At 38.0% G+C, this 12,034-nt stretch overlaps 1 protein-coding gene across 10 annotated transcripts in view; it reads right to left on the bottom strand.

The window, feature by feature from the left end:
- Window positions 1–253: 253 nt before the first annotated feature.
- The window catches only part of HNRNPC (heterogeneous nuclear ribonucleoprotein C), a 45,483-nt gene continuing 33,702 nt past the window's right edge, over window positions 254–12,034 (bottom strand). For 8 of the 10 annotated variants that reach the window (XM_070468896.1, XM_070468894.1, XM_070468895.1 and 5 more), the window contains 4 exons: window positions 2,195–2,355; window positions 1,513–1,626; window positions 1,104–1,270; window positions 254–1,004 (listed from right to left, as the gene is read on the bottom strand). In XM_070468896.1, the coding sequence (XP_070324997.1) occupies window positions 921–1,004; window positions 1,104–1,270; window positions 1,513–1,626; window positions 2,195–2,355 (526 nt within the window). In that variant the 3' untranslated portion in view covers window positions 254–920. The remainder of the gene's footprint in view (window positions 1,005–1,103; window positions 1,271–1,512; window positions 1,627–2,194; window positions 2,356–12,034) is intronic. The other 2 variants (XM_070468900.1, XM_070468902.1) reach the window with 1 other exon arrangement.

Raw genomic sequence — 12,034 nt, 5'->3', positions numbered from 1 at the left:
AGTTCCCAAACTTTTTCATTAGGCTTTAAAAGCCATTTTTGCAAACAAATCTCCACTTCAATCCGAGTACTTGTCTCTGTGATTCAACACCCACCCCAATGAAACCTAAGTTGAAGTGTATGTTGGTATGCATAATAATTATGACTCAAAGATAAATATATCGAGTACATTCTAGGGGTTTTGTGAAGGCTGCTGTGAAACAAAGAATTTGAAGTAAACAATTATAAAATACAAAAATAAAAAAATCAGGGTATTTATTTTTTCTCCAAATTCCTGGTTTAATAAGGTCTTGTTTATTTTGAGAAAAAAAGGTCCCAAACATCAGGCTGTTCACAAAAATAACCCACAGTATCAACTTTAGAAAACAAATCTTAAGACTATTACACTAGTTATTTTTGTGGAAGATGCATTTAACATGCCAACTCTTATTCACAAAAATACATTGTTACATTTGTGTTGAAAAGCCCCACATAGCACTCTTAGGTGGGGTATGACACACATACCCGTAACTCAAAGCTGCTCTCAGGTTCTACTCAACTAATGAGACTGCCTTTGTAGTTAGGGAAGCAACTATTGTATGAATGGAAAGAACTGTACTCCCTGTATAACAAGAGATTATTTTGGAGACAGTTGATAAAAACCATACATCCTTTTTATTGTTAAGTCATAAAGAGGTATCAAAATTAAAAGCAAAAATTACAGGGTAAGACTTAACATAACTACTAGGAGGGTCAAAGGAAGTGAAAATGGGACTAGGCGCAGGGCAATATGAATTAATGAACATGGGAAGGACAAGGATGGGGAGAACAGTGAACATGTGCTGAAGATACTAGGGGAGAGGATCTGGTGAAAATTTTGATCTTAGACAAGCGCCTAGGTAAAGAAATAATGGGACAAGATTTCTAAACCCCGCTATGTGCTTAAGAGTCATCCTCGCCATTGGCGCTGTCTCTGTCATCCTCTCCTTCCTCAGCCTCTTTTTCATCATCCTTGATCAACTCCAGCTGTGAGAAACAGACACAAACAGGATGGAGTTAGAGGCACTCCATGTGTCCCTGACCCCCCCTCCACCACCTCTTTCTTTCCTTTCCCGTGGTTTTCACCTGGTCATCCCCCCGATCTTCATTATCATCATCATCCAGTAGGTTCCCCTCCTCAGCAGAGTCTGACCCCTCTGCATCCCCCTCAGACTCCATCTTCACATTAGTCTCATCTTTCTTAAGGGAGTTGCTGCACTGCTCCTCGTCTGACTTATCATTCTTCATCTCTACTGGGGATGAGAAGGACAAGTCTGTCTAGGGGCAAGTAATGTCCACAGGATGTAGACAATCCCCACTAACAGATCATAGAACTGCAGCACAAATCTAAATCCTCCCACAAAATGCCCTTCCCAATTCAAATGCCACAAGTTTCATATTCAGTTGCTTTATACCCCACTATTTCAACATATACTTGCAACTAGCTTAGGTAACTAGCTCTACTTCACACCCAACAAGCGACAGGGCCGCTTACCTCCTTGTTTGCTCTGCTCCTTTTCAATTTTTTCCAGGCTTTCCAGTAAAGAATCCACTTTTTGTTTTATCTGGGTTAACTCCTTCTTAATGGTCTGAAGGTCATCTCCTTTCACTTTTAAAACAAACAAAAACCTAGATTAAAATCAAATGTACCAGAAGCTACCAGATAACCAAACACATTCCCCTTCTAGACTATACAACAGTAGTCAGCATGAGATCCTTGGAGAGAAAATGGAGCCTATCTATACCAGACTGTCCTAGTAATGGGGTGGGGCGGGCGGGGTGTCACTAATCTTTTTGATTATTAGCGAAAACTGAATCTAATGAATCTATTCCCTTAGCAGCAGCATTATTACTTTTCTAAGCCTGCTTAAAAAAAAAAACAACCCTCAATTCTATTTTAAAGCATTTTCTAGTTTTAGCAACACTATTTTTATACACTGAATAGGTGTTGCAACTCCTTAAAATCTAATGACTTTTTCAAATTACCAAGGCCTTAAGGACAGAAGGCTGCCTAGAGCTGGCCCCTTAATCACCATTTTCTCATCTTCCATTATTCGATTACACAAAGTTATTTGTACAAACATTATAAAAATTTTTAATATTATTAACTGCGCTGATCTCTGAATTTCAACATATAAGAAATATCAGAACCAGAAAGCTGCAGTAATAATACTTACACTTTCCAGACTTAGAAGAAGATCCCCGCTGTCCACTTTTAGAATTGAAGCCACTTTTGCCCCTTCGTGAGGTGTTTCCTGATACACGCTGGCGTTTTGAGGGCACTACAGCCCGAGCAATAGGAGGAGGAGGAGGAACACGTGCTGGGTAACTGTACATCCTATTGGATAAAAGGAAAACAGAATTTCTTCACAACTAAGTCAGGAAGATTCCAACAACTGCTTCCTTATAAAATGATATGTTACTGTCAATCGTCTAGCAATCACTTTTTTGCTAGGTTAATTTCATTCAAAAGGCCGGTTTATTCTTTTTAATACTGAAACTGCACACATACACATACAATGGTTGCCTTAAGCTCTGGACATAAAGGTTCCTGTGTACAATGGCATTACTGATAGAACCTTACTTTTTACAGTGAATAGCCTTTGCCTTGATCTTATTCCTTTCATATATGTACTACAATATTATAAGCAAATAAAGTACTCACAAATGACTGCAATGAACCAACTTTGCAAACAGAGCTATTATTAGCTAAATCCCTGGCATTTTCACCCACAGAAGCATACAAATAATTATCACTAGTTTGTAGTATTAGGTTGAACCATATAAAACTTCCATGATTAACTGCTTTTGGCCTATATAAACAGGCACTTCATATGTGTTAGCTGGGTGTACATACCACTATCAATTCTAACAACATTTAGCATAAGCTCCACTCAAAGCTCCAACAGAGGATATTGTCTATCTTATCTTGTTCACTATTCACTAGTGCCTAAATTCATTGCCCAGCACACACTTAGCTCTCCAAACTTACAGATTTTTCAATTGCTGCTTCCACTGAGTAAGTAAGTATTCCCGTGACTGCTAAAGATATACCAAAGTGATGGCATGGTACGGGTGCTTACATTTGTAAAGAGAAAAAAATACAACAAAAACCTTCCCACAAGGACAGTAGTTCCAGAAAGTCTTTTTCATGTTGTTCTTTTTACAAAAGCCTGTAGGGCGTAAGTTAAGACGTACCAGTAGGAAAAAAACTAGTAATTCTAGCTCTGAACCATTTTAGCTATTGACTCCAAGGCCAAGAACAATCCACCAACTGTTCCCCTGCCTAACTTCAAAGCGTTGAAATTTTAAAACCCATATATAATGTGATGCATCTCCCTCTTATACACCTCATCAGTGCCTAGTTTTCTCTGAATTTGTAACAGTCTCCAATCCTGGCAGTGAGAACATTGATTCTGCAGTCTCACAAACAATTCTTCCTTCTGCTCAACCTTAACAATATAAAAAATGTTTCTATTCTGTTTTAACAAGGCAAGTACGTATGACAGGAACATTTTCCTAATTTAAGAGTATGTGTGTACTGCCAAGTAAGTGAGGGAATAACTTACTATTAATCCTAAAGATTTTAGTACTGACCACCCTATTCCCTTCCTCTTGAAACACAGTAGTTACTGATTTCCCGTGTGCCAAACAATCAACCCTTGCTAAGTTTTTAAAACAGTCATGCCTTGTTTTAAGTCCAATAAGGAAGTCTGAATCCTAGCAAATAGGAAAGTTTAAAATTCTGATTCAGAAATAGGCTCATGCTTCTGCAGAGGTTTCTTCTCAGTAGAAGAGTACTAACTGAGCTGTGTGTCAGTTTTAATCCATTTATGGGAATTACCAAAAGAGCTACTTAGTAACTTTTTATTGTAACCACTTTCTTCCATTTTTACATAAAGCTGTTTGTCTTTTGGTCCCAAATTTTCCAAAGCATAATGATCCAGAAACTATAAAATACCAGTCTTTGGAAGCTACTTTCCTTTGTGATACTCTGTACAATTTCTGGGAGTAAAAAAGTGAGTTACCACACCTTTAGGCATGAAACAGCTCATGCCTGAGCCCTGTTAGATTTAGAGATCTAACCTACCTTCCAACCCATTCACTCACTGGCATCAGTCTCCAAACCAATGAACTAGCCATTCCAGATTCCCTACGCTCTAAGGCACTATAATTTCTTTTTTGAACCATACTACTTCATCTTACCAGGGTATATATCACTGTAACAAAAATGAAGAAACACAGTGTATATTTTTGATTTATGTAATAGCATCATGAACACAAAGGAAGTCAAACACTTTAGTTCTCTGAAGAAAAATGTACTTTAAAAGATCAACTGGTTATGCTGAAGGGCTTTTAGGGTCACAGAACTTAACTGCTGCTTAAGCAAAAATGGGCTCTCAAAAAACTCACAAAGATTCCTCCAAGGAAGTTTAAGTAGACCATGCCTTATAAGATGCCAAAGCTCATCAATGTGAAAACATGAGAAAGAGAAAAGAGGAAGAGAAAAACCACACCTACTGAAATAATCTTTATGGTTAGAGACTAGATAATAGGAAGCTTCCTTTAATAGCTTCAAGAACCAGGTACAAACAAAGTAACCACTTCCCCCACAAGAAACTTATACAGTAAATCACAGGAGGTAATCAAAGAGCTGAATTTTCCAATTATAAAGCCCAAGCCATTAAAAAGTCTTCATGAAAGTTACATTGTTACTAGAGAACAAGCACTGAACACTTAAAGAGAATTGTGACTCCACTGAGTTCAGAACCTGGACACTAAGTGTTGGTATAAAATCTAGTCAAAATAAAAAGACAACTAAAATATCATTTTAAATAAAGCAAAACACTTCTGGACACACATTAGCTAATAATCTAACAGAGAAGACAAAAAAAAAAAAAAAACAAAAACATAACAAAACCCTCTACCCTAATCTCCAAGCTAAAACATGAGCATTACAATGCCTTTATTAATGTACAGGCATTCAAAGGCAAGCTTCTTCAATGACTAAATGTAACACAGCGACCTCTGGCCTCAGAAAACCTGATTAGTAATACATCTTAACTACTATCAAAGCAGAAACAACTAGAATAAAGTATTGGCAAAAACCTATATTCTCCAGAAGGTTTACTTAATGAACCATAACTGTTTCTGGTCCTAAAAATTGGGTAGATTTAGGCAATCTATTAAGATTACTACCCCCCTTACAATACTGACATCAAATTCAGTTTAAACACACAATCTCATTATAATTTCATTCAAGGGTTAGGAAATATTTTTCTCCCACTATATTATTTTTCATTTGCAACAGAAAAATCTCAAGATGAAGTTTCTTCCTGATTACCTTTGATTTTCCTACAAAAGGGTCAGATTTTATAGGCTACTATATTTGGGGGCTTTAGGATGTCAGACACTCCCTCAAACTGTCTGCTAAAATTCTGTGAATGCTTCAATTTACAACAATCTGCAACTTATACAACTTCAATTTTAAGTTTCCCAATATATCAACACAACCTTTACGTAACATTATGCTGTACAGATTTTCTACAAAGAAAAGGAGTTTTACAACATTTATCTACCCGGCCTTGTGTGGATGAAGCAGTACACTGGATGAGCAGAGTTATCAACATACTCATGAATACCAGAATTAAAGAAACTGTTCAAGAATCAAAGTCTTCCAGACTTCCCTGGTGGTTAAGAATCTGCCTTCCAATGCAGCGGATGTGGACTCAACCCCTGGTCAGGGAACTAAAAGCCCACATGCTGCAACTACAGAGCCCACATGCCACAAGAAAAGATTCCATGCACTGCAACTAAGACCTAACAGTTAAAAATAAATAAGTAAAAATTATTAAAAAATCAAGGCCTTCAGTAATTGGCATCTTTGAAATTATACTCTTTAGAAACTTATTACTGAAGACTATGGTATACAATTCTTTTAAACACATAATTTAAGAACCAAAAAATTCTAAAGTTTACCACAATAAAATTTTAATAGTACGTATTTTCTTAAAATCTTAGTTTTATTTTATGAATGAGTAGACTGTTGCCTTTAATTACCTAGAGGAAAAGTGCTAAAAATGACTATGAAGCATTAGTCACTCAGTCATGTCCGACTCTTTGCAACCTCATAGACTATGTATCGGAGAAGGCAATGGCACCCCATTCCAGTACTCTTGCCTGGAAAATTCCATGGACGGAGGAACCTGGTAGGCTGCAGTCCATGGGGTCGCTAAGAAACAGACACGACTGAGCAACTTCACTTTCATTTTTCACTTTCATGCACTGGAGAAGGAAATGGCAACCCACTCCAGTATTCTTGCCTGGAGAATCCCAGGGACGGGGAAGCCTGGTGGGCTGCCATCTATGGGGTTGCACAGAGTCAAACACGACTGAAGTGACTTAGCAGTAGCAGTAGCACACTATATGTAGTCTGCCAGGATTCTCTGTCCATGGAATTCTCCAGGCAAGAATACTGGAGTAAGTTGCCATTTCCTACTCCAGGAATCAAACCAGGGATCAAACCCTCCCACATTCTTTACTGTCTGAGTTACTGGGGAAGCCTTCCCCTCATGACTGTAACATGTTTAATTCCGGTTTCAATTAAAATAAAGCTATGATGTATCAATATTCACCTTCAAACTCCCCGTTTTCATGACGTGAAATTTACTGTTGACCTTTAAAATAAATCCACTAGTGAAATTCTTATAATTTGTGTTTTATTTCTAAATTAAGAAACAATTTCTAATTGTTATTTGTAGGCACCCCTCCACAACTGTTCCCTTGACTAGTCTGGGAGAAACCAAACTGGATATGACTATAAACAGTTGTTCTGATAACATAATTTACAGGAAGAGTGCTAATTACTTCTGTAAATTTACACAGTTGCACTTTATGGTCCTTAACTTTCTTTAAACTGCTCTTTGGGTCCACTAAGGCTACAGACCATCTGTATGACAGTTAGAATCAAAAACAGCAAGTACTGCTCAGCTAAATGATTAGGGGACTTAATGATAAACAGGTCTGCTGTGCAGGATTTATTCAATATATAAGGGCACCCAAAACATCAAATTTTAACTAAGTTCTTTTCAGCTAAAGGAAAACAAAATAAACAGGAAAAAAAAAAAACCCACAGAAAAACAAAGTTTTATCATTACCTCTGTAAGGTTTAAGAACCTTGCGCAAAGAACAGTGATCAAAGTTGGGGAACACCACACGCACTGATACAAAAAGCAGGAATCAATAACCTCTATATTTGTAGAATCAATGAAAGCATTAATAATTGGCTGTAATCTTCGTTTGAAAAGTACTGGTGATATTAGTGTTTAGAGGTACTCTTGCTAATGATACATTTGATTAAAATATGAAAAGTTGCTTAAGTTAAGCAACTATACTGAATTTTCTTGATGGATTCACTGGTAATCTGTGTTAATTTAAAACTATGTTTCATGGGAGGGCAATTTGAAAACTCACCTAAAATAAAATTATCTGGGTGATAGAACACAGATTGCTTTGAGTCCTTTAAACAGGACTAGACCCAAAACAGTATTAGGAAAAATAACTGTTTCTAAAACTTTCCATCCATGTGATGGATGGAAATCTTTTTAAGTCTGCTCAATTTTCAAAGAATTACACTATTACTCAATTGTCATGAGGTACTCAACAGGGCTTCCCTTGTGGCTCAGGCAGTAAAGCATCTGCCTACAATGCCGGAGACCCGGGTTTGATCCCTGGGTTGGGAAGATCCTCTGGAGAAGGAAATGACAACCCACTCCTGTACTCTTGCCTGGAAAATTCCATGGACGCGGAGGAGCCTGGTAGGCTACAGTCCATGGGGTCGCAAAGAGTTGGACACGACTGAGCGACTTTATAAACACTCCCAAATATTACTTTGGATCTTTCCAAAAGATAATGTCTTAAACTGTCAATGTGGTCCAATTTTTTTTTAAAGGCTAAAACTACAAAAGGAGATCAAACCAGTCAATCATAAAGGAAACCAATCATGAACATACAAAGGACTGATGTTGAAGTTCCAATACTTTGGCCAGCTGATGTGAAGAGTCAACTTATTGGAAAAGACCCTGATGCTGGAAAAGACTGAGAGCAGAAGAGGATGAGAGGACATGAGATGGTTGGATGGCATCATCGACTCAATACACCTGAGTATGAGCAAATTCTGGGAGACAGTGAAGAACAGGGAAGCCTAGCTTCAGTCCATGTGGTCATAGCGACTGAGCGAATAAACATTTATGATAAATACTGTTTATAAACAGTAAGTTAGAAGTAAGTAAGTTAGAAACACATAAGACCATTCATTATTAAATTCTCACATTGTCAAGCCAGGTCAGACTATACCTCTCTCACTTACAGTAAAATTTCTTTAAAGGAGCTGTCTGTGAAAACAGATTTGTGATCATCAGGGTACACGGTGGAGGAAGGAGTCGACTACAAGAAGCTTCACAGCAAATTCCTGGGAGGTATGGAACTACATCTCGATTGCACTGGTAAATACATGGCTATGCAGGTAAAAACTGTACATCCAGAGTAAAATTTAAGTTTTGTATGACGTGTCTGCTTCCCTGGTGGCTCAGTGGTAAAGAACAAATATGCCTGCTAATACAGAGGACAATCCCTGGGTCAGGAAGATCCCCTAGAGAAAGAAATAGCAACCCACTTGAGTATTCTTGCCTGGGAAATCCCATGGACAGAGGAGCCTGGCAGACTACATAGAGTCCCAAGAGTTGGACACAACTTAACGACTAAACAATATGGTGTCTCCACAATTTGTCTTTCCATTCTTTCTTGAATCGCCTTATAAAGTCTTGTGCCTCCTCCATTATGAAAACCTACCCTTGACCCCAATGAACTCCATACCTGCTACTGCCTAATAAACATCTCTCAAAGTGGATGTCTAATAAGGAGCTTATATTAACGTATCTACAACTCAGCTGTGATATTCACCCCAAACCTTTGTTCCTTCTATTTTCTTTCCCCATCACTGTTCCTATAAATTCCTAGCCAAAACTTTGGTGACATCAGTGATTTCCCTCTCAGCCCTCACAAAGGGAAGAAAACATGTCTGCATTAACTTCAAAATACAACTACTATTCACCACTCCCACTGTCACCTCCCTGGTCCTTCCCCAAATGACTGTTTGTCTGCATTAATTCCATCAGCCACTTTCAGAATAATCTAGTTAAAATAATAATAATAAAGATCCTTTCTGTTCAACCATCTCCAATGGCCATCCCCCAATTCAGAGTAAAAACTAAAGATACACAGTAGCTTAACATGTTCTGTATGTGTTCAACCTGTCCATCTTCTCTGAGGCCATCTATTTTCCAGTAGTACCCGTGATACTCACAGTATTTCATAGTAAGATCTTAACAAATATACATTGAGAAAATAGATTTTCCTAAACTGGACTCTAGGAAAGAAGTTATCACAAGTGACATTATCAACAACAAATAACAAACCAATTCATCATTTAACTGAAAAGCCAGGAGGATTCAGCTCCCCTTTTTCTAGTTTTATAAAAACTACTGGGAGTTTTCCCCTAAGAAAATTAGTTTATTATTGAAAAAAGTTGAATAGTAATTTAACCACAAAACTAAATCCTTTTTCAAGCTACTGATTACAGTATAAAAATAAGATCTTGTGCCTATAATGTATATAATTTAAGACAACAGTTTTCTGTAAGGACATCACAATTTTCCATTGATGAGCTCCTGCTATTATACATTTTGTACTCTTATCAATCTGTTGTTCCTCTTGCTGAACTATTCTATCTCACAGTAATAAGATACTTATCCCTGTAAAATATAAGTCCTGGAAAAGAAGTTTATCCACCTAAATAAGTCAAATTCTATTTGGTGGACTTCATTTCTTGTTCCTCTGATTATAGTTTAAGAGGGTATCAAAGTACGTGTTGGTTGCTCAGTCGTGTCCAACTCTTTGTGATCCCATGGACTGTAGCCTGCCAGGCTTCTACATCCATGGGATTTTAGAGGCAAGGATACTGGAGTGGGTTGCCATTTCCTTCTCCAGGGGATCTTTCTGACCCAGGGATTGAACCCAGATGTCCTACACTGCAGGCAGACTTTCTACATCTGAGCCACCAGGGAAGTCCTTGCATCGAAGTATAATCTTATCCTATTTATCAAAAGGATATATCCTTTTTTTTTCCTTGAAAAATAACATTAGTTTCCTGGATATTCTTTCAACATTGTCAGCTTGTCCTAAAAAAAAAACTAGTCTGGGTTCCCTAACTTCTGAAGAGCAGTCCTTGGTCCTTTTATTTCTTATACTTAGGACTAACTTTGTAGCACTCTAAGATCTGCAATATCAAATCAAGTAGTAACTAGCCACATGTGGCTATTTAAAACAAATTTAAAATTCAGTTCTGCAGTTACATTAGCCACATTTTCCATATGTGGCTGTCTATGACACCAATAGTGCAGATACAGAATACTGACCTCATCACAGTTCTACTGGACAGCATTGTTCTCGTTTGTTCCTTCCAGGCGTCTACTTACTTCCTATATATAATTTCCAAAGAGTCTAGAATTCTATGATATTTAAAATAAAAAAAAACTAAGAGTAATAAACTTCAAGAATGATAGTATCAGTTACTGTATCCAGTCTTATACCCAAAATATATGAAAAAGCTTTTCCCAATATAAAACTGGCCACAGAATCTATCTGAATACATTTCTCCAAAGAGAAACAACCAATTAGCACATAAAAACTAAACATCAGCTTTTAAGAAAATACAAATAAGTACCACAAAAAGATAATCCTCACAACAGAATAGCTTAAATAACAAAGACACAACAAAACAGATGTGGGCAAGGACGTGGAGAAATTAAAAACCTCATACATGGCTCAGTTCAGTTCAGTCGCTCAGTCGTGTCCGTCTCTTTGCAACCCCATGGACTGCAGCACGCCAGGCCTCCCTGTCCATCACCAACTCCTGGAGTTTACTCAAACTTATGTCCATTGAGTCGGTAATGCCATCCAACCATCTCATCCTCTGTAGTCCCATTCTCCCCCACCTTCACTCTTTCCCAGCATCAGGGTCTTTTCAAATGAGTCAGCTCTTCACTTCAGGTGGCCAAAATACTGGAGTTCCAGCTTCAGCATCAGTCCTTCCAATGAATATTCAGGACTGATTTCCTTTAAGATGGCCTGGTTGGATCTCCTTGCAGTCCAAGGGACTCTCAAGAGTCTTCTCCAACACCACAGTTCAAAAGCATCAATTCTTCAGCGCTCAGCTTGCTTGATAGTCCAACTCTCACATCTATACATGACTACTGGAAAAACCACAGCCTTGACTAAATGCACTTTTGTTGGCAAAGAAATACATGCCATACATGGCTAATGGGAAAATAAAATGGTACAGCTGCTTTAGAAAACAGTATGGCAGTTCCCCGCAAAATTAAAGAATTATCCTAAGACTCAGCAATTCTACTCCTAGGTACATACCCAAGAGAAATGAAAACATATGCCCAGCCAAAGATGTGTATACCAGTGCTCAGAGAAGCATTATTCAAAATATGGAAAACATTTCAAAAATCTACCAACTGATGAATGGATAAACAGACTGCAATAGTAATAAAAGGAATGAAGTACTAATACAGAGTGTAACACAGGTTAACTGTTGGGGAAAAAAACATGGAAGAAACTGGTCACAAAAGACATACCTCACATGATTCCACTGACATGTAATGTCCAAAATAAGCAAAGCTTATAGATAGAAAGGCAGCCTCCCTGGTGGCTCAGTGGTAAAGAATCCACCTGCCAACACAGGCGACGAGAATCCCTGGGTCAGGAAGATCCCCTGGAGAAGGAAACTGCAACCCACGCCAGTATTCTTGCCTGGGAAATCCCACGGACAGAAGAGCCTGGTGGGTATAGTCCAGGGGCTTGTAAAAGTCACAATTTAGTAACTAAAAGAACAATATAGAAAGTGGTTGCTAGGCCTGGGGATAGAACAGGGAATGACTGCTAGTAAGTTG

Source organism: Odocoileus virginianus, chromosome 6 (assembly GCF_023699985.2).
Source record: "Odocoileus virginianus isolate 20LAN1187 ecotype Illinois chromosome 6, Ovbor_1.2, whole genome shotgun sequence".
In the NCBI taxonomy this organism is placed as follows: domain Eukaryota; kingdom Metazoa; phylum Chordata; class Mammalia; order Artiodactyla; family Cervidae; genus Odocoileus; species Odocoileus virginianus.
Note: the sequence above shows the minus strand (reverse complement) of the source record. Positions and strands in the feature narration are given on the sequence as shown.